The sequence below is a fragment of the Euleptes europaea genome, chromosome 18, assembly GCF_029931775.1.
Source record: "Euleptes europaea isolate rEulEur1 chromosome 18, rEulEur1.hap1, whole genome shotgun sequence".
Lineage (NCBI taxonomy): Eukaryota > Metazoa > Chordata > Lepidosauria > Squamata > Sphaerodactylidae > Euleptes > Euleptes europaea.
In genome coordinates, this window is record NC_079329.1 from 42375730 (window position 1) to 42402951 (window position 27222).

General features: G+C 48.7%; 1 protein-coding gene across 2 annotated transcripts in view; it reads right to left on the bottom strand.

Annotated features, from left to right (window-relative positions):
* Positions 1–4609: 4609 nt before the first annotated feature.
* The window catches only part of REEP1 (receptor accessory protein 1), a 57342-nt gene continuing 34729 nt past the window's right edge, over positions 4610–27222 (bottom strand). The window contains exons 7-9 of one of the 2 annotated variants that reach the window (XM_056863476.1): positions 20580–20615; positions 7042–7184; positions 4618–4689 (exon numbers count right to left, since the gene is read on the bottom strand). In XM_056863476.1, the coding sequence (XP_056719454.1) occupies positions 4618–4689; positions 7042–7184; positions 20580–20615 (251 nt within the window). Of the gene's footprint in view, positions 4690–7041; positions 7185–20579; positions 20616–27222 lie in introns of both variants that reach the window. The other variant, XM_056863474.1, reaches the window with a different exon arrangement.

The window sequence follows — 27222 nt, forward strand, 5'->3', positions numbered from 1 at the left end:
TCTGTAATTTCTCTTAGAGTCTTTTTGTTGCCCGTTGATTGATGGGACCTCTCAAGTTGTCTAATCTTCGTTTGTAGCTCTACTAGTTGTTTTTCTCTCTCCTTTTTATTCTTAGCGTTGATCGCAATGAATATACCCCTCATATATGCCTTTGAGCAGTCCCAGATTGTTGCCTGGCTCATTCCTGGTGTTTCATTTCTCAGAAAAAAATCTTTGAGTTCTATACGGCTTTTCTCCAGATCTGTCTTTCTAAGCAATAGTGTATCATTCAATCTCCACCTGAATGTTCCATTACGTTTCTTGTGCCATTTTATTGCAATAGGGTTATGATCAGATATAACTCTTGGTAGTATTTCCACGTAGTTAAGATTTCTTAAGAGCGATGACGAAGCCCAGCACATATCAATCCTCGAATAAGTTTGATGTCTATTCGAGTAAAAGGTATAATCTTTAACTCTTGGTTTTTTAAACCTCCAAATGTCCTGCAGATTAAGAATTTGCATATATTGTTTTACATTTTGTGGTAGTATACCACTTTTCTTATTTTTGGATCGATCCAGTCTGCCTTCAGGGACTCCATTCATATCTCCCATAATTATTAAATCATATTTCTGTAATCCTGTCAACGTCGTAAAGAGCTCGTCGAAAAATTCTTTTTTCGATGTCAAGGGCGCATATATTGACGTCAGAATTTTTATTTCTCCCGTTGGCAATTGGAGCTTAAGTATTAGTTGTCTGCCCTCTTTGTCTTTTATTTTTTCCAAAATTTTGATAGTAGGATCTCTTATGTAAATGGCTACACCTCTTTTCTTTTCCATTGCCGAGGATGTATAGACTTGACCGAGTCTCTTATCATTAAGTAGATAATTGTATTTCCTTTTCATATGTGTTTCCTAGTATGTTTGCTTTATGTTTTGCTAGCGCATGGAAAGTTTTCTTCTGTGGTGTATTCAGACCGTTGACGTTAATTGAAATTATCTCTAGGCTGTCCATTTTGTCTGTTGTTAGTAGGCCGCTGCCTCCCCTAGGAGGTCTTTATCGTGTTCAGATGGCTGACTTTTACCGTTATTTCGTACCGGACTTGATCTACCCGACTTCTTTCTTTTTTCTTTCTGCCAGTAGTTCTTCTTCTAGCTCTTGTGCTTCCTCTACATTTCTGATTAATCTTCCCTTTGGCAGCTGTTCTTTTTTTCTTTTTATTTCCAACCCCAGTTCCAGTACTCCAGTCCCCAGTCAGCGCCCCGCTCGCGGGTTGGCAGTCGCGACCTCACCCTGCTTCATAGGCTGACGCCTCAGATCGTCTTCTCCCGCGGCTGCCGCCCCAGTCAAATCAGCCGCCTCCGGAGCCGGTGCTTTTGCTTCTGGTTCTTGCCCCCGGTCAGGTCTGTCGGTCGACACCGAAGCCCTCAGCCGTCCCCTGGTTCTTAGGAATCACCGCCTTCCTTGCCTTTGCCGGTGCCGGGGCCTCTGCCTCCTCTGCGAGCCGCCGGCTTCCGCAAAGCGCTGGATCGGGCCCACGCCTCCTCTTCGTCAGTCCAAGCGTAAAAGTCCTCCGAAAAACAAGGGACAATAATTAGTGGAGTTCTTATCAGGTTTCTATCTTTTCTCTCTTTCTATTAATGTGGGGGTAGCGTTATTTAGGGAGGGGGAGGGAAAGGGGAAATGGGGGGGCGGTTGGTAGGTCGGAATTGCGAGAACTTGCCTGAAATTGCCTGCTGGTACATCCAGTGCTCTTGTGGAGTAGCGACGTTCCTCCTCCCTAATGAGAGTTGGGTTTTGTGAAGAAAATCTTCTAATCCAGGACCAAAGAATATATTTTTTTAGCCACAAAACAGGTAATTTCAGTCCCGCTCCTGGAAGGTGTGGTCACTCCGCCATCTTGACCAACCGGAAGTGGGGGGGAAGAACATTTTGAAATCGCAAAAATCCTGGACTTGCGTCTCCATCATGGGTACTTCCAGTATTTGGTTCGTTGGATACACTTTGGTTCTGTACCCGATGAGTGGGTGCGCGCACATGATGTTTCTGCACCCCGTTTGATCCGTCAATTCCATACGGCGTACCCTCACAAACCAGCGCCCATACACGGAACTGGGGGAGGGGGGCCTTAAGGAGAGCAGGATGTCAGGCCTGCTCTCTGCTGAGACAGCCAGACTGTGTGTGTTATGATTCCGCCAGGTGCGTCCCAAGGCCAAGCCTGGTAACTGCCAAATGTACCGCTCTCGTAGGGGGGGTGGTTGCCATGGCTGCCTTCACTATCTGATGTGACCAATGCTCTTCCATATAGGCCCTTAGTCGTGCCTTTAGTTCTCATTCATGCCAATTTACCTGTTAGCTCTGTATACCTGTAGGTTTTCTAATAAATCAACTCTCTTTTGGACTACTCGCCTATGGATGTTGTTTATGGGATTACCACGGGGGGGGGGGAAAGGGATTACCACGGGGACAAGTGCTCACAGCGGGCCATACAAAATTATCAACTTAAAAAGTAGCCGACCAAGCCCCAAGCAGGCAGCTTCCCCAGACAACGCCCCCCCCGGGTGAGGGCAAGCAGGCAGGCATCTGACTAGTGGCACACTCGCCCACCTGGTGGCACAGGATGGTCTGTTGCACCAGCCGGATGTAGCCATCCAGCCACAAGCTCCTGCTCCGCATGGTCGGGGCTGGATTCTACAGCCAGCTCCTGCTACCTCCGTCTGCACGGATGAAATGTGGACAGACTGGCTAAGAACTCCCCCCCCCCGTGCGTGCATTCGAGCCGTGCCCCCTTTAACCCCTCCATTGTCACCACATCCGCCCCCAGCCCTCTTGTAGTACAGAGGGAATACATTTCTCCAAGGCCCGGATGGGAAAGGGTTAACACAGTTTCTTGGGCGGTCCTAGCAGCTCCATAGCTAACAACTCTTCTGCAAGGGGGGAAAAGGTTCATTTTCTCGGCAAAACAAACTTACATCTGTCTTGAATAGAGGCTATTCCTGTCTGCAGGAGGGGGCAGATTAGATCCTTCTGAGCTAGAGATCTGCCAGGACCCACGAAGGGCCAGACCAAATGATTTCGCAGGCCTTAAATGGCCCCCGGGCCTGACGTTCCCCACCCCTGCTATATTGTACAAGCAGTAAAATAAGGTTAGATTTCATAGGAAAGTAGTGCATATATTTCAATTTCCCACAAAATTTCAGCCTCCCCTCCTCATTCCCCAACCCCGACCAAAGCTTCAAAACTTCTAGAAATGTTATATCTCTATGTAGGGGAGCATTCCAAAATGTGACCTATGATCCACCCGTTATAGTCTAAAGAGGAGCAGTCCATTCTGCTGTCTCAGGGGTCCACCACCTCATTCTCATCTCACTCTCCTGCATGTGTAAATCACATTAATATGCTTTGTACAGCAGCCTTAATCTAAAGCATCCACACAGCAGTATTCCTCATACTTTCCCCCATAGCAACTAATTCCTCCTTGTCCACCAGGGGGCTTTAAAAAAACCAGGAATTGCCAAATCACTGAAGTGTTATAACATTATAATCATCTACTGCCACAATGTACTAGCTTTCATTTTTTAAAATAGCAACCCTCTAGCCATTTTTGTTGCAGGGTTGTAAGGGGAAAAGTGCATGCTGCACATTTCCCTTTATAACTGCGACAAAAAAGGTAAAATATATCCTTTAAAAAATAAGAAAGTTGGGAACTAGTACGTTGTTGCTAAAGATTGTTATAACAATGCAACACTAAAATGATCTGGCAATTCCTAATATTTTTAAAGCCCCCAAAATCTACATGGTGTCCAAAGCTGCTATGACGGCAAATCTTTCCAAAAAGATTGTACCAAACCAAGTTTGGAGAAGACTATTGCAAAGTGCAAGAAAACATGGAAACAGGGCAAATAGAGACCAGGATCAGGTGGGTGCCCCTGAAAAGAACGCCAAGGCAGAGCAAAATAACTGTCTGGAAACATCCCTTGTTTAGTCTCATCAAAGCCAAGGCTACAACTTGTAGATAGTTCATTTATGTTTTGTTGCTGTGTTTCTTCAGCATTACTCTCAACAAAGAAATTAATTACAAGTACACATAATAACCAACAAGATAACAGTGGAGATATAGCCTTTCAATGTCTTTCAAAAGAATTAAGGATTTTTTTTACATCATTCACAAACTTGCTAAGATGGAGACAACTTGTGTAGAAAAATCCATGCCTCCTGGTGTCCACTTCATACATTATAAAGCCCAAATAAATAATATTCCAACTATCTAGAACAGGTTTTCCTATTTTCATTCACAGAGCTAAAACTAAGAAGATGGAACTAAATAATCACAAATATACAATCTAATCAGTGTAGCTCAAAGGTGGCTAAAGAAACCAAATGTCGAAATTGAGAATGCAGGCAGCAGCGTGACATAGGGATGCTCCAAGATGGCTGCTGCCTGCTCAGCTGCTCTGGCCGTGTCATACAGCATTCGCTGATGGCGCTTGAGAGCAGAAGGGAAGCGAGAAAAGCCAAGGAAAAGTCTCCGGGGCTGCACCACTGAACATCCACCTGCCTCCTCCCCACTGGTCTTTCGGTGTTCTTAGATAGACCTTTAAGGCAGAGGAGAGACATTCTGTTGATGCTGCTTGCTCATCACAGGGTTTCAGTGGTAAATGGTGAGGTACTTTTCTTCCGGAAGCGAGGTCTAATGCTTCTGGGTGGTGCCTGTCAGAAATAAAAACAGGAATACATAGTACTGCTGAAAAGTGAAGACTTAACTTTTCATAAAAGATAAAGAAAAAGGCAATCCCTCAACCTACAAAAAGTGCAGCAGCACCAAAGGGGGAAAAACTACCCACTACCAATGAAAAATATATTTTTAAAATATATTTTGAAAAATACATTGGATTTCCCTGCCCTTAATATATACATTTCTTTTATGTAATTGTACATGCTTTCCAATGTGGTTGCATGTTTTCAAAACAGGTTTTTAATATATTTTTCATTGGCAGTGGGTAATTCCCCCCTTTTTTAGTGCTGCTGCACTTTTGTGTAGATTACTTTTCATAGAACCCACTTCAGAGCAAAGAGCAAGCAGAAAACTAGTCTGAGGTCTTCAACTCTAAAATAATGTGAGGCAGCTCCAAGTTTCTGAGGACTCTACTGGGGCAAAAGCAGTCCTTGCAGTTGACACCAGACACCACTGTTTGCACCGAGAAAAGCCCGAAGGCACCCAGGAGTCCAGCTTCAGGGTGGGTTCTTGTGCCGGACAGAGCTGGGCCTCCTCTGCGTGGGAAGTGATGGTGGGAGCCCTGCACAACCGATCCTCGGCCAATAGAAAAGCCCAGCCAAGATCCATCAATGGCCAGCCTGCCTTTGGATAAGCTCTTCTGGGGCTGGGATGAGAACTGGCTTTGACTCCATTACTGAACAGAGGAGGGAAAGGGAGGGGAGGGGCAGACGAGGGGCTGCCGTTAGCTGGTGACTCTGAGAAAGGAATTTTGTATAGCTTTATTTATTAATATCTACCTATATGGTTGGCTCTGTTTCATTATTGATCTTGCATTGATCAGATGGTGAGTATCGGGACTTACAGAATGGTCCTTGGGAGGAATGAGAAGAGCAATGCAAATAATGTTCATGGCAGGGAGACGGGCAAGTCATGGGGATCAGGAGAGGGGAAGGCAGGGCAGTGGGAAAGTGATCAACGACAACTAGCAACGGTTCCCCTTTTCAATACCCCTCCCAACTAGGAAACTCCTCAGGCCATTACGTTCTGTTGCTGAATGCTAAGAAGGTTCAACCAAAGATTCAGGATGAGAGCTGTTTTTTGAGTGCACCTCCCGGCTCTGAGCAATGGCACAGCATGTCCTGATGGTGTAAGAACCACCACCATTTAATCCTGGATGACAGAGCTGTACTGAAGCCTATCAGAAGAAGAAGAGTTGTTTTTTACATGCTGACTTTCTCTACCACTTAAGGGAGACTCAAACCGGCTTACAATCACCTTCCCTTCCCCTCCCCACAACAGATACCCTGTGAGCTAGGTGGGGCTGAGAGAGCTCTAAGAGACCTGTGACTAACCCAAGGTCACCCAGCTGGCTTCAAGTGGAGGAGTGGGGAAACAAATCCAGTTCACCACATCAGAGTCCACCACTCCAAACCACCGCTCTTAACCCACTACACCACGCTGGCTCTCAGGGAGACTGGGTGGGCCATGATGAGACGATGGCCCTTTCTCAATGGCCTCCACTGCAATGGCCATGTGGCACCAGCCTAGCAGGGCGAGAGGGGCTGCAACCATGCCATGGGATGCCACCCTCCTTCAGCACGTACTTTCTCCAGCAGAGTGCCAATTCCAAGGGTGCCTGGTGCTGGGCATACAGGGCACATCAGGCATTAAGCCCGCCCTGCCGCCTATTTCCCCTTGGCAGATGGTGGTTTAGGCCATGGTGTTCTGAACCCACAGGTGGTGGAGATAACGGCCAAGAGAAATTCCTTCCCCATCGTGTACCCCTGGCGGGCTCTTGTGACTCATTTGCTAAATGCTTTGTAAAGAAAACCCCACTTGGTCTCCCTGTTGGATGCCGTGCAAAGACGGGATGCTCCCAAACACACCAGCTAGTCAAGGTTCATGGGATGAGTTTCAGTTGTTGCAACCAGAGGGTTTTGTTAGGGGTCTTGGAGAAGCTACCTGTATGCTTGATCTTTGCCCTGCCTATCATATTAATCCTAGATGCAGGGAAGTCTCTGGTTGGGTCTAAATGGTTGATTAAAGACAAGTCAATTGCCAATTGGTTCACAACAATGACATACAATGACATACACAGACATACACAAACATACACAGATATTCCTTTTACATAACACTGAAATAGAAGGGTATCCTACTCCCATATTTCAAGCAGAGGGTTTCATTCCACATTTCTGGAGGGAAGTCCTTTGGCCGACCCAGATCCAGCCATACATTTGTTGAGTCGAGGTCCGCCCTCAGCAGCCTCTCCATTGCAAAAGGAAAACCAGCAGGTCAGAAAGTCAGGTTTGTGAGTTGGTAGCCCATTTGCAACTTGAAAATACCTCAATGATTTCATCCTTTTTAGGTCTTTTAGTCTTGGATGCACATTCGAAAGAGTTTTCATCACACGAGAACACGACTTTAGCTGGTTCGCTGCTTTCCTCAGCTACCACTCCACTCTCTGCCTCACCCTCTAGTTCAACCACTTACAAAGGCCATTTCACAATCTAAATGTTGAAAAGAAACAGGGCATGGAAAGGGGTCAGAGGTGGCAAAGGGGGTGTTAGTTTACTGGCCACTTTCCATCGCCCAAGTCCATGCACTGCCCATGCATCTTTCAGGGGTTAATAATCTAAAGGGAGTTAGAAACCAGCCTCCAATAAGAAGGACCTTTAATGCAACTATGGCACTAATATTGTGTATGGAACTAGATGCCTCCTTTTACTTGTTTGTGAATCAAAGCAGAATCATAGAGACAGCAGAGATGGCCAGACTGAATCCTTTTTAGCCAACGTGAGACAATGAGATGGAGTATGGTTTATTGAGCTGACACCAGCAGCCTCAGTTATCTGCAGGAGGATTCGGATGTCCTGAGGTCAACTGATGGTCCCCCAGAGAACATCATCCAAGCTACCACAGATGTAGAGGCTTTGTTCTCCACAGTGGTGGTTCACAGTGGGTGGGGTGTTGCCTGAGACTGCTGCCTCTGATCACTAACCCTTGCTGCCACTACTCAAATACCCCCACCCAGGAGCAACTAACTAATCCTCTGTCCCTTGTTGTTCAACAGCTGTCTTGTCCAGTGTGGGCTCCTCAGCTCTGAGATGCTGAACTGATGGTGCCAAGGGAAAAGGCTGCTTCTCCCCCCACCCTATTTGCCCTCTGAGACCACAACGATTAACCCAAAGAGAAGCACAAATATAATATTTTAACTCCTTTGAGACTACAACATGGCTGGTTGCCAAGATTTACCCTTTTGACCTTACTCCAGATTTGGAAAGAGCTTGTGTCTTTGGGGCTTGGGCCCTGCTCTGGCAACCTGCATGAGGCTGGAAGAGACCCACACGCCTCCTCTGCTCCCATCTCCAAATGCCTCTCCTCGGTTTCAGTTACATTGGTGACCTTCATTGTCATCGCCTAGACTCACAGAAAGGAAGCCCCTGAGAGACTTCATGGGGACTGAAATAACTTTCAGACATTTTGAACTGGTCTTATATGCGAGGCGACCCAGATACCCTTGAAGATTGGATTTTACTGGCCGAGGAAGTTGAAAGCCGCCGGCGATTCATTTCGCTAGTCCGAAATAGAACCAAGGAGAAGGGCGGACAAAAGCAGCCCACCAAATCTTCGACTCCCAACTCACGAGACCAACCCGACTCCCTCTGGACCGCGAGTCTCGATTCCAGAGAGGGGCCTGTCTCGTTTGCGGTGGAATGGGTCACTTTGCAGCGGCTTGCCCTCAAAGTCCAGAACCCACTCGACCAAGCGTACCGCCTCGGGCTCGGGGATGACCTCAACGCAGAGGCACCGCGGCCACCTGCAGCGCAGCACCAGGACGACCCACACCCTCTGCACTTCACGTCGGAGAATCGTCTAACCTTCCTGCACCAATCGACCCCGTAGGGTCCCGGATTACAAGTGCCCCAGTGGGGGACAGCTCTCCTTCTTCCGACAAGGATAATCAATGGAATTCCCCAGCCCTAAATCTGGAATCCCCTCTTGACCTGTCAAAAAACGGGTACGGTCTGTGGTGAGTGGAGCGTCCCCACAGACCCCTGCAGAATCCCCTGCAAAACCCAAGGCTCCTGTCATGGTGAGTGAAGTTGAAAACACTGTTTATGTGGACATAGTGTTACAACACTATAAAAAGGGCCCCCAATTACATGTCAAGGCACTCATAGACTCCGGCTGCGGACGCACTTTAATCAATGAGGCCACGTTTGCAGCCCTACAAGTCAAGTCCGAAGATCTACCAGCTCCCATCCAATTCGCTCAAATGGACGGTAGCCATTTTAGAGGGGGGCCAGTCGACCGTGGATAGCTCCTATCCAATACGAAGTCGTTTTGGGGATTAATTGGCTCAAAGGCCACAGTCCCTCCGTAGACTGGGAGGCTGACACAATTACGTCTACCAACCCTAAATGTGAACAGCACCGGCGTGAGGTCGCGGTTGTACTTCCACCCGCCCCAGCCTTAACCTCCGATGCTTTATTGCCGACCCCATTACCCGAGGTATACCGAGACTTTAAAGACGTTTTTGATGTAAAAGAATGCGATGCCTTCCCCCCCCCCACCGTACCACGGACTGTGCAATTGAAGTAGTGACAGACTGCACATTGGCTAAAAGCAAGATTTACCCTATGAGCGTTTCCGAACGTGCTGTGTTGCGAGACTTTTTGGATAAAAATCTTGCTCGAGGGTTCATTCGACCGTCAACCGCCCCCAACTCAGCCCGCTTTCTTTGTCCGTAAGAAGGAGGGTGACTTGCGTTTGTGTATTGACTTCCGAAAACTCAACGCAGTTACCCAAACCAACGCCTACCCCATACCGTTGATCTCAGACACCTTGGGACAATTACGAGGAGCGCATTTTCACCAAATTGGACTTGGTTGAGGCTTATTACCAGGTCCGGATTCGTGACGGGGACGAACCCCTCACAGCCTTCTCTAGCTGCTTCGGAATGTATGTATTTCTAGTGATGCCTTTCGGGTTAAAAGGGGCCCCGGGGGTCTTCATGCAACTCATTAACGAGATCCTCCATGATTTATTATATCGGGGTGTGGTGGTTTATCTTGATGATATCCTTTTATGAGACAGCAAGGTAGACTTCCCCTGACTATGGAAGATCCACTGATTTAGCAATTGATAATAATCTCTTTTCCTTTCTGTAAATGTATTAGGGCAGCCAGAAAATAGCTTGTTGCTGGGCAGAATATCTCTGTATGTCTGTGTGCTAAGGAAGTGGGTTAAGAGTCATGGAGAGTCAGAGTGAACTATAAACAATGATAGGAGAAACTGGATAGAACTGAACTGTACTGCGCCGCCTCTATGTCTGTAGTGCTATCAGCCTACCCTGAATGTTGATGGGTTGTCATATCTTGAATTTGGATAAATATCTCTCCCTCAGTACAATCAGGGCTCAGAGATTTCTGCCCATTAGGGCCTCTGAGTCAGCAGCTGCAAATAAACTGTTTTCTTGAAATAACGATCTCAGGTCTCTCTCTCCCCCCACGAACCCTTGTTTACCACATCACTTATTTACTCTAAATCCATGGATGAACATATTACTCTGGTCAGAGAAGTGTTGCAACGTCTACGTAATAATCAGCTCTATGCAAAGTTGTCTAAGTGCAAGTTCCACCAAGAACAATTAACTTTTTTGGGATACATAATTTCCCATCAGGGCCTCAGCATGGACCCTGCTAAAGTACAATCGGTACTTGATTGGGCTCCTCCCTCCACCCGCAAACAAGTGCAACAGTTTCTATGCTTTGCCAATTTCTACCACGGTTTCATTCCCAACTTTGCTCAAGTGGCACTGCCAATCACCGACCTTCTTAAAACTAAGGGTAAAGGGGTCTCTGCTACGTTGCCCACCGCCAAGGTGCATTGGACTGATCAATGTCAAACTGCTTTTGCAACCCTCAAGCAGCTTTTCACTTCTGAACCTGTACTGCAGCATCCCGACCCAAACCAAATGTGGTGGTCACTCCGCCACCAGTTAAACCAGAGCATGCCCTCCCAGCCCCCCTCAATTGTCCCTCATTCTGGGGAGCTCATTGCAGAAGTCAGCGCATCAGCTTCCCATGTCATAGACACCACCTGGAGCTCTTGGCCTCCTTGCCCAAAGGCTCCATCTTCCGTGACTGGCAAGTTGCAGTCACCTTGGGACTGAGATGTGACTATTTCACCCCGGAGTCCTTAGTCACCTTTCTCTCAGCCTGCCTCAGCTCCTCCAGTTGAGCTACCTTGGCCTCAAGGAAGTGAACTCGCTTCCTGAGAGCCAGGAGCTCCCTGCACCGAGCACACACCCACGACGTCTGTCCAGCAGGCAGATAATCATACATGTGACATTCCATGCAGCACACTGGATAGCCCCCCGACCCCTGCTGGCTTTCTACCTTCATAACTGGAATTTTATTAATTAATGTATTATTATATTATTCTTTGGTGTTGTAACCTTGCCCTTTACTCTCTTGCACTCTTCCTGTACCAAATAAGAACTGAGTGCCGAAATTCCTTGCCCTGCAGCTATCTGCTGCTAATTCACATAGATATTCAAGTTCCTCGGTACTCCAACTGGATGGAGAGAGTTACTCTGCCAAGATAAAAAGATTTTATACTCACCTACAGATCCCCAGTCACGATCCACAGGCTAAGAGCCACAGGGCAAAAGCCTCTGGCGAGCAGGAGCCTTGGAATTTAAATGCTCACAGCCCCCACCTCTCAGACACAATCTCCAATCACAACAACCCCACTTAACAAGGAAACAATCAAGCTTTCAGGCAGCAATCAACCTTATTCACCCACTGGCACAACAATCACAACCCTCTCCCAGCAAACCTCAATTAAATCCTCAGTTTAGTTAGGCTTCCCAGCGTTTTAAAAAAGGCAAAGTTTAAACTCACCCCTGCCTGTAGTCCCCAGCTCAGCTCAGCTGAATCAAAATGCATCAAAAAGGCATGAAGTAGGGGTCACTGGGGGTTGGTGGGGAGGTAGTTGTGAATTTCCTGCATTGTACAAGGGGTTGGACTAGATGACCCTTGTGGTAGCTTCCAACTCTATGATTCTATGTATATACATAAGAGGCTCAGAAGAAGGGTCTGACTCAGATGTCTGTTCTTACACCTTTTAGGCCATGGAAGAGGGACTGTCTCTTCAAATAAATTCACCCACCAGTCACTTAAAGGGGTTATTTCTGGTTGCCTTTTGCGGGCGGGGGGGGATTAACTGGCGTTCCTGGTTGCTGTTGCCTCAGGCAATTCTGCTATTTGTCATCAGTAATGTTGAGATTTCTTAAGATGCATGCTTTGACTTGTCCTATCCCAGCTCGTCCCCACAAAGGTGCCTGCCGTGGTTTCTGGAGTGCCTGACTGCAGATGCAAGGAGAGGTTGTTGGGGCCTCTTCTGCGCCTTCCTAGGGGCAGAAGTTCTTGACCACGGCTCCTGTCCTGGGCCCTGGGCCCTGACCTTTGGAGCATTAGGGCCTCTCTGGCTGCCTGCCCCAATCAACTTGATTTCTGGGTGGGAGGAGACCGAGTGGCATTGCAGGAAGGCTTTGGTGGCAGTGCTTTTCCATACACCTAACCCATTAGTCCTCCTGAAGAAGGGTGTGTCTGAAGAACTTACCAAACACAGAAAGCGCGTGCTTGCATGCGGTTTACTGTTTGATGGAGGACTGTAAACTGGTAAGGTTTGAATGCTTGTGTGATACTCTGGGGGCAAGGGAACTTCAGACCTGGGGTCCGTGGGGTCTTGACAGCAACAGCCTCATCACTGTTACCATGTATAAGTGGCTTTTATTTCTAGTTGATCAGACCAGGTACCTGAAGGTGTGGTTATCTTCAGCCACCTCAGGTACTTGCAACACACTGCAAAGGAGAGGAGTCGCAATCCTGCAACCAGTCTCTTGGCCGAGGGGCCTCCCTGAAGCAACTCTTCTCTCTCGCTGGCCTCTCCTACTTCCTCCCCCCTTTCCTCCTCCTCCTGCCTGGCCGGCTTGCCTTTCTGCGCATGAGCATTCTCCTTCTAGCCAGGCTCCAGGCCTTTCTTCTCCCTGACTACTTATAGTCCCAACTCCAAAGATGGCTCTGGTGTGAAGCTCCACCCTCCCTCTTTTCTGTTCCCTGTGCCTTTGCCAGCTCCCAGTCTCCACAGCCACCCTCTGGCTTCAACCACCTGGGCTCAGAGAGCCATTGCTCCTTTGCCCGAGCTCACCCGCTACCTCCTTGCCTTCTGACCTGCCCTGTTGCTAGAGCTGCCCTGGCTGCTCCTTCTGCTCCTGGCCTCACCCTGCTTCACCCAGCTGGTCCCAGGGCTGCATCCTGCCCTGTCAGGTGGGAAATTGCCAGGTAGCACCACCCCCCCCCCAGCTAGGTACACCCACTTGGGGCTGCATTTCCAAGGGACTGAGCTTCAAGAAGACTGGTCCCAACATTACTACCCTGAACATGTCCAATCATATCTGATCTCAGAGGTTAAGCATGGTCAGGCTTGTTAGTAGAATCATAGAGGACCACCAAGGTGATCTAGCCCAACCCCCTGCACAAAGCAGGAATTTCACAGCTACCGCCGTCCCCGTCCCCCACTCACCCCAGTGACCCCAGAGGTTGGGGGGAAACACCCTCCAGGATCCCTGGCCAATCTGGCCTGGAGGAAAATTGCTTCCTGACCCCAAAGTGGTGATCGACACTACCCTGGGCATGTAAGAAAGGGCCACGAGAGCCAAACACGGACACAGCCCTTCCTGCCCTCCCTCTTATGATTTGCCTTTCACAGATTCAGCATTACTGAGATAGCCATCTAGCCTCTGCTTAAAAACCTCTAAAGAAGGAGAGCCCACCACCTCCCTAGGAAGCCTGTTCCACTGATGAACCGCTCTGTCAAAAAGTTCTTCCCTAACTTTTAGCTAAAAACTCTTCTGATTTCATTTCAACCCGTTGGTTCTGGTCCGACCTTCTGGGACAACAGAAAACAACTCAGCACCATACTCTATACGACAGCCCTTCAAGTACTTGAAGATGCTTATCATAGTACCTTCTCAGTTATCTCCTCTCCAGGCTAAACTTACAATACTCTATATCGTAGAGCTGGGGAAAAATGTTTACAAAGGGACTGTCAACGTGATCAAGGGACTGGACCCCAACTTTTGAAGAGGTAGACACTGGAACTTGGGAGTCACCCAAATAAATTTATTGGTAACAATTCAAAATAAAAGAAAGTATTTATTTCCACAATGTATAAATAACATACAGCTTCATGGCCACAGAACACAGTGGTGGCAACTGGCTTACATGGGAGTCATGGGAGAGGGATCCAATTGCAATTATAGTTGTTGATACATGACAGTTAAATAGAACCTAGGGATGATTACAAAGTCCTATTAGACTGGATCCAGTGACTGAATGTGTAGCTCCTCTCTGGTGGGTATGGAAACCCAACCAACAGGACTTCCAATGAATCATGCAATGGGGTTTTTCACCTTGGGTGTTTTTTCTCCCTCATATTTGTGAAGGATCCTGGATGGATATTTCTGTGGTTCAGGGATCTCTGGAGAAGGAAATGCCATGTGAGGCCCCTCCCTTCTTGGCTCAGCCCCTGACCCTCAGCTGCCATGCTGCTTTCACTCCCCAGGGTCTCCCCACGCCTCAAAATAGCAAGGGTGGAAGGGCTGTGTCCCCCACCCAACTTCGCCCTTTCTTTCCTGGAAGGCGGCCCTCACCTGGGCAGCACCGTCTCCCTCTCTCCTCCCGGGCCTGGTTGTAGAGTTCCGTTTATGCTTGCCCCTCGCCTGTCACCCCCAGTCCCCGCCCCTGGACCTGCTCCCATGGCACGTGCCGTTACCTGGGACAGGCCTTAGAGCGCCACTACCCCTGGCCGCCTGCCCCATCCTTGCCGGCCCTCCCCGTCTCTCGCTGGCCTTCAGCCAGGCCCTCTGTCCTGCATGGGATGAGGAGTCCTCAGAGGAAGGCAACCTGCCCCCAGGCCTCACCTTGGCAGGCCCTTCCAGAAAGACAGATTTTACAAGGCCTCCCCAAAGGGACCCTGAGGCGCCCCTGCCGCTGCCCCCTGAGGCCTGGAGGTCCCAGCATGGAGCCACCCATGACCAGGCCCACCTTGGGCTCCCGTAACCCCCCCAGAAGCAGAGGAGGCAGAGGGCTCAGGCTGAGGCATGGAGGGCCCACCTGGCAGCCCGAGACCTCCCCTCTGCTAAAGAAATGCTAGGAGAGAGAGAGAGAGACAAGGTGGGCTTCTGCTGGCTGCCTCTGGGCTTGCAGCCTTGATCTTCCCCACCATCCCCTTGGCTGTCCTGACACCAGGGGATGATCTGGCCAAGTGGTGCCTGATGGGGCCCAGGAGCGAGGTGGCGAGGCCTGTGTCTGGCTGCTACAGCTATCTGCTGCTCTGGGTCCCCTCCTGGGAGTTCTAGCCAAGTTGACGGGGCTGCCCAAGGTATGAGGGTGGTGAGTGGATCCCACTTGGCTCCGGCAACATCAGGGAAGTCCCTGACTTTGCTGCAGGTGCCTTGGCTGAGGACTGGCCAGGTGCTGGCCCTGGCCACCGTGGGATCCCACAGGCTTCCTTCCTGTGATCGAAGTGGTTCTCCAGTGCAACATTACAAAAATCATATTTTGGGACCATACTTAACACCTGTGGACGTGGAATGGTGTGTTATAGTGTGATCATGTTAGTGATCATGTTAGCTCTTGGATGCTAATCAGGGTTGGTACTTGGATGGTGGTCCACCAAGGAAGACTGCAGAGAAAGGCCGTGGCCAAACCACCACTGCTACTAGTTTGCCTTGAAAACCCCTTGCTTGTGTCTCCATATGTCAGTTGTGACTTGACAGCACCTACATACATGCATACCTAAAACCTTCTAAATCTGTAGGTGTGCTTTTCTAGGGGGCCCAGCATAACTGAAATTGATCCTAAAAATTATTTTCACAGTCTCTGCCCAGTGCAAATACCAGGAATTCTCACTATAGCCCTGGGAAGACTTTCTTAGCTCTACCTGAATCCTGGATTGTGGCAGTATGCATCCATACTACTTAAAATTACACACACGCTCCCGTGCCCACAGTTTGTGCAGACACAGAGGGGGAAAGCTCAATAAAAGGAGGGGAAAGGAGAGGAGGGCAGGGCTATTCTGTCCTTTCCCTAGAGTTCTGCTCCTGGAAGTTCCTTGATATTTAATGGAAGATTGTTGGAACAATTCCAGGAGCAGATAGGTCACATCCCAAAAGTGATGGGGGGGGGGGATTTCAGCATCCTTAGCAGAAAATCTGTACCTCTTGACACCAGCTGATGAGGAACATGCACCAAGGGAAGGCCTTCCCATTCCATCCAACAGCTTCCCAGAAGCTTTTGGCTGGCAACGCTTGAAATCAGTGTCATCAATTCCTACTCCTAAATTCATGTTAAAGAGCAGTAAGACCACAATGCATCTGGATCAAGTAAATAAACAGTGTGTACAACATTTTTTATTTCTATGGGGCAAAGCTATCCCCAAAACTCATGTTTTCTCTTCCATGATTTACTTACATATAAATATAGGCAGAACTAGAACATACTTTAATAGGTCAGCACAGGTGATAGATGCTATACAGAACTTTAGTGCTTCATGCATCTTAAGCAGCCATTACGTACACCTTGACTAGAGCAGAACTAGGCAAGCCACGTGTCTCTCAATACCACCACTTTATTAATAAAGAAGCCAGCAAATACTACTACCTGCTTCAATCACTGATTAGTCAAGGAAGTTCACCCATTAGGGGATTTACCTGTTAAGCACAGTAAAATCTAGACCGGCAGTATCAGGCCAAGCACTCCCAAGGCACTCCAAATGCAGAACAGCCTGGACGTTGTTAAATTGTTAAGTGTGAGAATGAATTTTAAAACTAAATTACTCAAAAAGGGTAGTCATGCAAATCTGTAACACTTACATCAGTGTCCCAAAACATTTACAGACAAAAGGAAAGAAATAATAAACAGTTAACAAAGAGCATCTGGCAATAAAGCAACATTATTTCTGTGATCTTTGGGAGAGGCTGATCATTAGTGGTTGATCAATAGTAATTTAACAATCTAGTTTAAAACTTTTAAATTATTATTGTCGAAGGCTTTCACGGTCAGAGTTCATTGGTTCTTGTAGGTTATCCGGGCTGTGTAACCGTGGTCTTGGAATTTTCTTTCCTGACGTTTCGCCAGCAACTGTGGCAGACATCTTCAGAGGAGTAACACTGGAAAGACACTGTCCTTCAGTGTTACTACTCTGAAGATGCCTGCCACAGTTGCTGGCGAAACGTCAGGAAAGAAAATTTTTAAATTATTGTTATTAAAATTATTGTTTTAGCCCTGGGCTGTCACCAAGATGTGCAATAAGATGATGCTCGAGAGACCTAGACAGCAAAACTACCATGCAACTTAAAAGTTTAAAATTTTGCTTCACATGTTCTGCAGAATGATCAGATTGTGGAAACCTTCCTGACCTCCTCAGGCAGGCCACGCCACAGAAGGGGAGCAACCACACAGGACTGCTCCTGGTGCTCAGATGAGTGCTGCTGTTGTGGTGGGGCAAGGCAGGCCTGCAGATCTGTGGGCCCAGGGCCATGAAGGACTTTGTACCTTAAACTGAACTTGGAAACTAACTGGTAACCAGCGGACTGCAGAATGGGTATAATATGCACACTCCGCCTAGCTCCTGAAAGTCATTGAGCTGAGGTATTCTGTACCAGCTGAAATGTTTGAGTTATCTTCAAGAGCAGACACATGTACAGTGTGCTACAATAGTCTAGCCTCAAGGTTACTATGGTATCAATCCACAAAGCCAGAGCAGCCAGGCCGAGGTAGTTAGTTGTCACTGGACTAAAGGAGGATGGAAGAAATCATTTTTCCTTTCCCTAGATATAACAGCCATTGGTTATTCATCCACCATTTCAAACTTAAAAGGGGGGGAGATGAAAATTATTTTTTCTTGACACTATAGAGAGAAAAGTGTCCACATTTCTCACACAATTCACTGATCTACTTGACAGCAGATAACACAGTTTCCGCTTCTCAGAAAGTGTCATTAGCTGTTTTAACCAGGGAGTAATATATTTATTTTGTGCAGTATTATTCTGTGAACATGCTAAAACAATGTGAGCTAGGGAGTCTACTTGATCTGGACAAAATGGGCATTTGCGGTCTTCTGCAATAATGTTATTTTATCTCCCTTGAGTCTTGGCTGAGTCTAAGGCATTACACCTTGCCAATAAGAAAGCTCATCTAAATTTATGAATTTCTAACCAATCTGGCAAGGAAAAAGTATCATTAAAGGGTATCTGGAAGAAGCAGTGTGAACATTTACCATTTCTATCCTTAAATACTACAGACCAATCCTCATTTAAGATCTTGTTTTGTATTGTTTATAGCTTGCTTTCTGAATACTATTTGTTGCAGCTTTCAATCACTCTATTGGAAGGGAAAGTCTTTTGTCTAACCTATTAGTGCAGGTGGCCACAGAGATTCGTATACCAGGTAGCTCTACCCTCTCGAACCCAATCAAGGTAAGAAGAGGTGTAAGGCATCTGCATCCTGGCCCCACATCTATTCAATTTATACATAAATGACTTTCTACCTAGCCAGGATTGTAGATCCTGTTCTCCTCGGCTAAGTACCCAGCCAATACCATACTTAGCATATGTAGACCATCTAGTATTGTTAGCCCGTACACTCCCAGGTATAGTGAAAATGAGTTTTAAAATTATTGCACTAAAATATTTAGAAGTAAATTTTGATAAAACTATGGTTTTAATCTTCACTAAATCTAAACTTAAAAGGTTGTGTTTCTTATCCCGGTGTGGCAATTCTATAGAAACAGTAAGAAATTTTAAGTACCTCAGGGTCATGTTTACGCACAATCTTTCTTGGGACTTGCATATTAATGCAAAAGTTAAATTCATGTTAATGCATGTTAATGCGAAAGTCAAATTCCTCCTTTATCTTCCTTAAAATTATACATTTTTGCAAAGAAGGGCAATTTGTACCAGCCCTTATTATCCTATAGAGCAACCATACATTCGATTGTTAGATATGCTGCTCCAGTTTGGTACACTGGCCATATAGAACATCTTGATATTCTTCAAATTAATTTAGAAACTTCCTGGGTATTCTGCGATGTATCTCCTCCTCCACTCTACGTTTAGAATTGGGGCTCCCAAGCCTAAAATCTATTACATATCAATCTGTCATTAAATTTCAGTACTTGCTCTTTGAGCCATCAGCAGCTCCTGATATGTTTCAGAAATCATTTTTTCACAGCTGAATTAACTTGCTTCCTCAGCAATAATGCTGGATTCAGTATAAAACAAAGTTGCACTTACCTGTAACTGTTGTTCATCTAGTGGTCTTCTGTGCAGGCACACATTGGGACTGCGCATGCGCAGGCCGGCCACAGAGAAAGATTTCTAGCTTCTAGATAGATTGGATCCCAAGGAGCACTCCCTCTCCCCTCGCCAATGCAACCTTCCCGCCCAAACGGTCACATGGTGAGGGGGGAGGGAGCGCTCCTCCCTCAGTTCTCTTTCTCTGTGGCCAGCCTGCGCATGCGCAGTCCCAATGTGGGACTGCACAGAAGCCCCGTCGATGAACCCTGAGGCTCTTAATGGAGTTGAATGAAATTGACACGCATGGTAATCAAAGTCATGGAAGAGAATACTGTAGTGCAAAGAAGTCTGCAAAATATTCTTATTCATTTCACCAATTTCCTCTCCCCAGCTCCTGATTTTTTACTTGGCATACCTTGATGAGCACCTATATTTCTGGCCTCTGCCAGGTGGCTGTATTTGACTTTTATTAGCACAGATTTGCTCCCACCTTTTCCCTCTAAGTTAGCACTATGCTCCCTGTTTTACTGACCCACAATTCTTGGACTCCTCCAGTTATATTTGTCACCTGGCTGCTTTCACGCTAGAAAGAAATTTTGGGCCATCTGGCCACTCCCCCCCCCCTTTAGTTCAGCTGTAATGCTTGACAACAGGCAGTATTAAATTTTGTGTATGTTTCAATTAATAAACATGAGGAAATGAGCTGGATTTCCCCCACCCCCTTTTGGAGGGATGGCATGTTCTTGCACTCCTGTTCGTGCACAACTGAAGGTCTCTCTCCCTTGGGATATCTCTTTCATACCAGGTATGAGTAAATTTCCAAATATGTATAATGGAAGGAGGAAATGTAATGCCTTAATGGAGTCAGTGAGGGTCAACCCCATTAAATGTGGAAAGCACAGTACTCTCTAGGACCTTATCTTTCCCAACCAGCACACACCCTCCATCTTCTCAGGAATCAATTTCAACTTGGTCTTTGAGCCATTTCACCACAGCAGCCAGGCCTGGCTCAAGACCTCTACTGCATCTCCCAACGGTCTGGACAAAGAAATACACAGCTGGGTGACAAAAACATATTGATGACACCCAACTCCAAAACCACAAATTATCTTTTCCAAGGGCTTTAAATAAAGATTAAAAAGCAGAGGAGACAAAATGGACCCTTGTCCAACACCACAGGGCAAGTCATCTACTGCTAAGTGCAGTGTACAGAAGCGCTGGCAGGGCTGGCAACTGCTAACACAAGTAATCCCATTGCTTCAATTCAACAGAAACAGAAATCTAAGCAAATTCAGTGTTAAAAGTCCTAACGGCAAACCCTCTGTACTGTGCCATCCTTACCCCCAAACACTCCATAGTGCAGGTCTGCATAGCTCCCAGCAGTGGAAAAATGTCAAAATTGCTCCTCAGTGCTACAAATCCTAGCTACTGCTCAGCAAACATGAAGTTCAGGGGGCCATGCCTGTGCTCAGGAAGGAAATGTGGATTTCAGAAAGGGAATCCAGTACTCACCTGGAACGATTCGGCATTCCAAACAACATGAACACACTGAAAGAGGAATCACATATTAAGAGCTTATCATACTGTGCTATTTTCATCCCCCCCACCAAGGAAGAGGTTGGCAAGATGGCCGTCCATGACTAGTGCTCCCTCTGGCCACCTGACTGGCTAAAGCAGCGCACAGAATGCACCCCCTGCCCCTGATTCTTATTCTCCACTTGATATTCTTGTGGCCATAGCAAAAGACCCTTACCGTCATAGGTGTAAGCTTTTTATCCCCCCCAATTAAGTTCTTAGATGTCTAACAAAGATTTCCAGGTATTTGTACATATTTCTCCGTTATATTTTTTCCTTTCCTCCGTGGTTCTCCCTCCTCCATTGAATCCTCACCACAAGGGGTCAAGCTGAGAGAGAGTGAGAGTGATGAGCCTAAGGTCACCAAGTGAGCACCATGCCAGGCTGAGGAGGGGAACCCAGTTCCCCTAGTTCTAGCCCAAGTCTCTATTGCACTACACTAAGGTGGCATCCATCCTCATTCTCTCCCCCCCACAAGCATCCTGCCCCCATGTGTTGTTTCTTTATTTCTCATTCTTCACCCCTTCCCCTCACTCAAGACTGGCTTCCTCCTCATCTCCCCATCTTCCATGCTTTCCCTCTTCATCCACCTCCACCACAGACCCCACAGTTAGTGGCTGCTGCCGCTGGAGGGGCAGCCAGAGCGGCAAAGTCCAGTGGTGCCTGGAAGCTTCTATCCAGCCCACCTGAGGGCAGAACCCTCAGCCCTGCTGACCATGAGTAGGCACAGCCGCAAGTAACAACCACCCTTTGGGGAGTTGAGGCCGGCAAGCAACCACGGCAACTCCCCAGGTTTTCCTTGCTGAACAGGGCAGCTTCTTCCTGAGGTTACCACTGACCCTTTGCCTTCCTTTGCTGGTGCATTCAGAACCACAGAATCATAGAGTTGAGGGCTCAAGCTAAGGGTTAATGGAAATAATGAGAACAGCCTTCGGAAGTAGAGGAAAGAAGCTTCAGATTCCCAAGCTTAAGAAGCGGCTGTAGAAGACAAGAGATAAGAAGGAGCGATGTATCTGTAGTTTCCCCCATGCTTTGCTCTAAGCATCAACTGTTCCACTGGCCTGTATTGAGGTAGTTAGTTTGGCCAAGGCCAAACTGCAGAGGTGTTGCTTCATTAGAAGAGTAAATCGCCCCACCCTAAAAGAGAAAACCGCCTCCATTTTCTAAACATGCAACGTCTGAAGGGAACGTGCTGTGGGCTTAAGAGGGCCTTGCATGTATAAGGTGGGAAGAAAATGATGTTTGTAATGGTTGACATCTTGGCAAGTATATAATCTTATGCTGGATTAAAAGTAGCTGCTTCTGCCTTTGAACTAGAGCCTGTTATTCATCTGAATAATCAATCTTTTAAACCTTTTCCTGCCTTGGTGTGCTTATTGGGCTGGGACACCAAGGGAATTATCCTGTTGGTTTTAAACTGCTTTTGACATTAGAGTTGGAAGGGACCACCAAGGTCATCTAGTCCAACCCCCTGCACAGTGCAGGAAATTCACAACTGCCACACCCCCAGTGACCCCCAACTCCATGCCCAGAAGATGGGGGGAAACCTCTAGGATCCCTGGCCAATCTGGCCTGGAAAGAAATTGCTTCCTGATCCTGAAGTGGCGATCGGCATTTCCCTGGGCCTGTAAGAAAGGACCATGACAGTCAAACACTGACACAACCCTTCCTGCACTCCCTCTCATGAGCTGCCTAAGTTCACAGAACCAACATTGCTCTGATGGCCATCTAGCTTCTGCTTAAAAACCTCCAGGGAAGAAGAGCCCACCACCTCTTGGCTCCTACATAAATTGATATGTATTATTTTCCAAAGGAAGAAATAATCACCTCCATGAACAAAATGTTCTTTGTCCAAAGAAAGGTAACCAAGTGTTCCTTAGCCTCATAAAATCCAAGCAGCAGCAGCATTTCTACTGCCTATCCCACGGCTGCTCCTTTGTGGGGCCAGAACCTGTTCCCAGTCCGAGCACCAAAAAGCAGAGGATCAGGTCTCCATTCTGCTTAGACCCTTAAGCAACACAGCATTCCAGCTCGGCTTTGCAGCTGTTGCCAGACTATTTATTTATTTAAATTATTTATATACCTGTGAAGGAAAATATGGACTCCCAGCAAGAGCTCATGAGAAATTAGAAGTGGACAGAGAGAAAAGGATAGGTGAAGTGGAATTTTCCACTATGTGTCCAAATGCTGCTATTGCCTTCTTCTGGTAACTGCAAGTGCTGACTCAGAAAGAGGTATCATAGAAAAATAGTGTTGGAAGAGACCTCCACAGTCATCTAGTACAACCTCCTGCACAATGCAGGAACCCATCTCCATGCTCAGAAGATGGCCAAAAAAAAAAAAAAAAAAACCCTCCAGGGTCCCTGGCCAAACTGTCCTGGAGGAAAATTCCTTCCTGACCCCAAAGTGGCAATTTACATTTCCCTGGGCATGTAAGAAAGGGTCACAAGAGGCAAACACTGACGCAACTCTTCCTGTCCTCCCTCTCATCATCTGCCTAAGCTCACAGAATCAGCATTTGCTGACAGATGGCCATCTAGCTTCTACTTAAAAACCTTCAATGAAGGAGAGCCCACTACCTCCTGAGGAAGCCTGATCCCCTGACGAATTGCTGTCAGAAAGTTTTTTCTAATGTTTAGCCAAAAATTCTTTTGATTTAATTTCAACCCACTGGTTCCGGTCCAACATTCTGGGCAACAGAAAAAACTCCACACCATCCTCTATATAACAACCCTTCAAGTATTTCAAGACGGTTATCATATCACCCAACATCCCGAGAATCTTCAACCTTTCCTCATAGGACTTGGTCTCCAGATCTCTCACCATCTTTGTTGCCCTCCTCTGGACACATTCCAGCTTATCTACATCCTTCTTGAGTTGCGGTGCCCAAAACTGAACACAGTACTCTAGGTGAAGTCTAACCAGAGCAGAGTAAAGCAATACCATCACTTTGCATGATCTGGACACGACTTCTGTTGATACCGACCAAGTTCGCATTTGCCTCTTTAACAACCGCATCACACTGCTGACTCATGTTCAATGTATGGTCTACTAAGATCCCTAGATCCTTTTCACACATACTACTGCCAAGACAAGTCTCCCCCATCCTATAATTATGCATTTGATTTTTCCTACCTTAATGCAGAACTTTACATTTATCTCCATTGAAATTCATTTAATGAGTTTTAGCCCAGTTTTCCAGCTTGTCAAGATCACTCTGTATCTTGGCTCTGTCTTCTACCATATTTGTTACCACTTCCAATATACCGTATATACTCGAGTATAAGCCGAGTTTTTCAGCCCAAAAAAAGGGCTGAAAAAAGCCAACTCGGCTTATACGCGGGTCAATACGGTAGGGTAGGGGAGGGGTGAGGAGGGAGGAGGGAGGAGGAAAACCTACCATTGCCGCCATCCTTCGCTGTCGGCCCACTCGCGTTCCCGCGGCCTGGGAGCGGCCAGTGGGGCCTGCCTGGGAGCAGGCAGGCCTCGCCGCCGCCCCCGCCTGCCGCCGGCCCGCTCTCCTGGGAGCGGCCAGCGGGGCCTGCCTGCTCCTAGGCAGGCCTCGCCGCCGCCCCCGCCGCCCCTGCCGCCTCCCCGCTCGCCTTCCCGCGGCCAGCGGGGCCTGCCTGGAAGCAGGCAGGCCTCGCTGCCGCCCCCGCCGCCCCCGCCCGCCGCCGGCCCGCTCTCCTGGGAGCGGCCAGCGGGGCCTGCCTGCTCCCAGGCAGGCCTCGCCGCCGCCCCCCCCCCCCCGCCGCCGGCCCTTCTCCTGGGAGCGGCCAGCGGGGCCTGCCTGCTCCCAGGCAGGCCTCGCCGCCGCTACCCGCCCCCCCCCGCACCGCCGGCCCGCTCTCCTGGGAGCGGCCAGCGGGGCCTGCCTGCTCCCAGGCAGGCCTCGCCGCCGCCCCCGCCGCCTCCCCGCTCGCCTTCCCGCGGCCTGGGAGCGGCCAGCGGGGCCTGCCTGGGAGCAGGCAGGCCTCGCCGCCGCCCCCGCCGCCCCCCCCGCCCCCCCGCCGCCGGCCCTTCTCCTGGGAGCGGCCAGCGGGGCCTGCCTGCTCCCAGGCAGGCCTCGCCGCCGCTACCCGCCCCCCCCCGCACCGCCGGCCCGCTCTCCTGGGAGCGGCCAGCGGGGCCTGCCTGCTCCCAGGCAGGCCTCGCCGCCGCCCCCGCCGCCTCCCCGCTCGCCTTCCCGCGGCCTGGGAGCGGCCAGCGGGGCCTGCCTGGGAGCAGGCAGGCCTCGCCGCCGCCCCCGCCGCCCCCCCCCGCCCCCCCGCCGCCGGCCCTTCTCCTGGGAGCGGCCAGCGGGGCCTGCCTGCTCCCAGGCAGGCCTCGCCGCCGCTACCCGCCCCCCCCCGCCCCCCCCCCGCCGGCCCGCTCTCCTGGGAGCGGCCAGCGGGGCCTGCCTGCTCCCAGGCAGGCCTCGCCGCCGCCCCCGCCGCCTCCCCGCTCGCCTTCCCGCGGCCTGGGAGCGGCCAGCGGGGCCTGCCTGGGAGCAAGCAGGCCTCGCCGCCGCCCCCGCCGCCCCCCCGCCGCCGGCCCGCTCGCCTGGGAGCGGCCTGCGGGGCCTGCCTGCTCCCAGGCAGGCTTCGCCGCCGCCCCCGCCGCCTCCCCGCTCACCTTCCTGCGGCCTGGGAGCGGCCAGTGGGGCCTGCCTGGGAGCAGGCAGGCCTCGCCGCCGCCCCCCCCCCCCGCCGCCGGGCCCGCGAGGGTTCCTCCGGCCGGCAGGGGCCTCCTGCAGGGCCGGCAAGGCCGCGCCGCCATCCCCGCCGGGCCCGCGAGGGTTCTTCCGGCCGGCAGCGGCCTCCTGCAGGGCCGGGAAGGCTGCGCCGCTGCTTCCTGCCGCCGCTTCTCCTGGTGAGTAGGGGGTTCAGGGGCTCTTCCCCCTCCCCCCCTTGAATGGCACTGGGGTCGGGGTGGGTTGGGGTGGGTTGGGAGGTCCCGGGAGGCCGGTGGGAGGGCGACCTGGGGCAGGGGCAAGATCTTCCCTGCGCTCTAAAATGGCGGCCGCCATTTTAGAGCGCAGCTTTACCAGAAAAGGGAATTTCTTATTGACCCTCGGCTTATATGCGGGTCAATAAGAAATTCCCTTTTCTGGCCTCAAGTTTGGGGGGGTCGGCTTATACTCGGGTCGGCTTATACCCGAGTATATACGGTAGTATTATCTGCAAATTTAATAAGCATCTCCTCTGTTCCTTCATCCAAATCATTTATAAAGATTTTAAACAACACAGGGCCCAGGACAGATCCCTGAGGCATTCCTCTTGTCACTCCTCTCCAAGTGGATGAGGAACCATTAACAAGCACTCTTAGGGTGCGATCTGGCAACCAGTTAAAGATCCACCTGAACATAATAGGATCCAAAGCACATTTACCAATTTGTCAACTAGAATACTATGTGGAACCTTATCAAAAGCCTTACTGAAATTAAGATAAACTATGTCTACAGCATTCCCCTGATCCAGCAAGTTAGTAACTTTCTCAAAAAAGGAGATAAAATGACTTGTTCTTGAGAAACCTGTGCTGGCTCTTCATAATCACAGCCATCCTTTCTAAATACTCCAGGACTGACTGACTGATGATTTGTTCTAAAAGATTTTTAGGTATGGACGTCAAGCTGACTGGTTGGTAGTTACAGATCTTCCTTTTTCCCCTTCTTGAAGATGGGGACAACATTTGCCCACCTCCAATCTTCTGGCACCACACCTGCTCTCCGAGAATCCTCAAAAATAATGGTCAGAGGGTCAGAAATTATATCTGCGAGTTCTTTCAGTACCCTTGGATGCAATTCATCTGGCCTTGATGACTTTGTTTTGTTTAAAGAATCTAGGTGTTTCTGTACTACCCCTATGCTGATCCTAGGCCGCAACTCCCTTCCCTCATTATGTGTTCTGTTTTTTGTCATGTTGAGCACCGTTTCCCTCACAAGAGAAGACTGAGGAAAAGCAGGACTTGAGCAATTCTGCCCTCTCTTCATCACCTGTTACAATTTCCCGTTCTTGTCCCTGCAATGGGCCTACGATGTCCTTGCTCTTTTTTTTTGAACATAACAAAATAACCCTTTTTTGTTGTATTTAGCATCTCTCGCTAGCCTAAGCTCATACTGAGCTTGAGCTTTACTAACACTGAGCTTTAGCTTTTCTAACACTCTCCCTACAAGCCCTGGTTATTTGTTTATATTCATCCTTGGTTATAAGGCCCTTCTTCCATTTCCTAAATGAGTCTTTTTTTATATTTCAAATCTTTAGAAAGCTGTTTATGGAGCCACCTGACTTCTTTAGCTTCCTCCCATTTTTCCTTCTCATAAGAATCATTTGTGATTGTGCCTTCAATATTTTGCTTTTAAGAAACTCCCACCCTCTTGAACTCCCTTCTTCTTAAGTATTTCTGACTATATGAGTCTACCCAGCATAACTTTAAGTTTGTTAAAATTTGCTTTCCTAAACTTCAACCTATATGTCTGACTATGTACAGCTTTTCCCTTGCCCAAGACTGTAAATTCCAAAATTACATGGCCACTACTACCCAGGGTGCCCACTACTTTCACCTTGTCAACCAGTTCTTTCCTGTTGGTGAGAATCTAGTC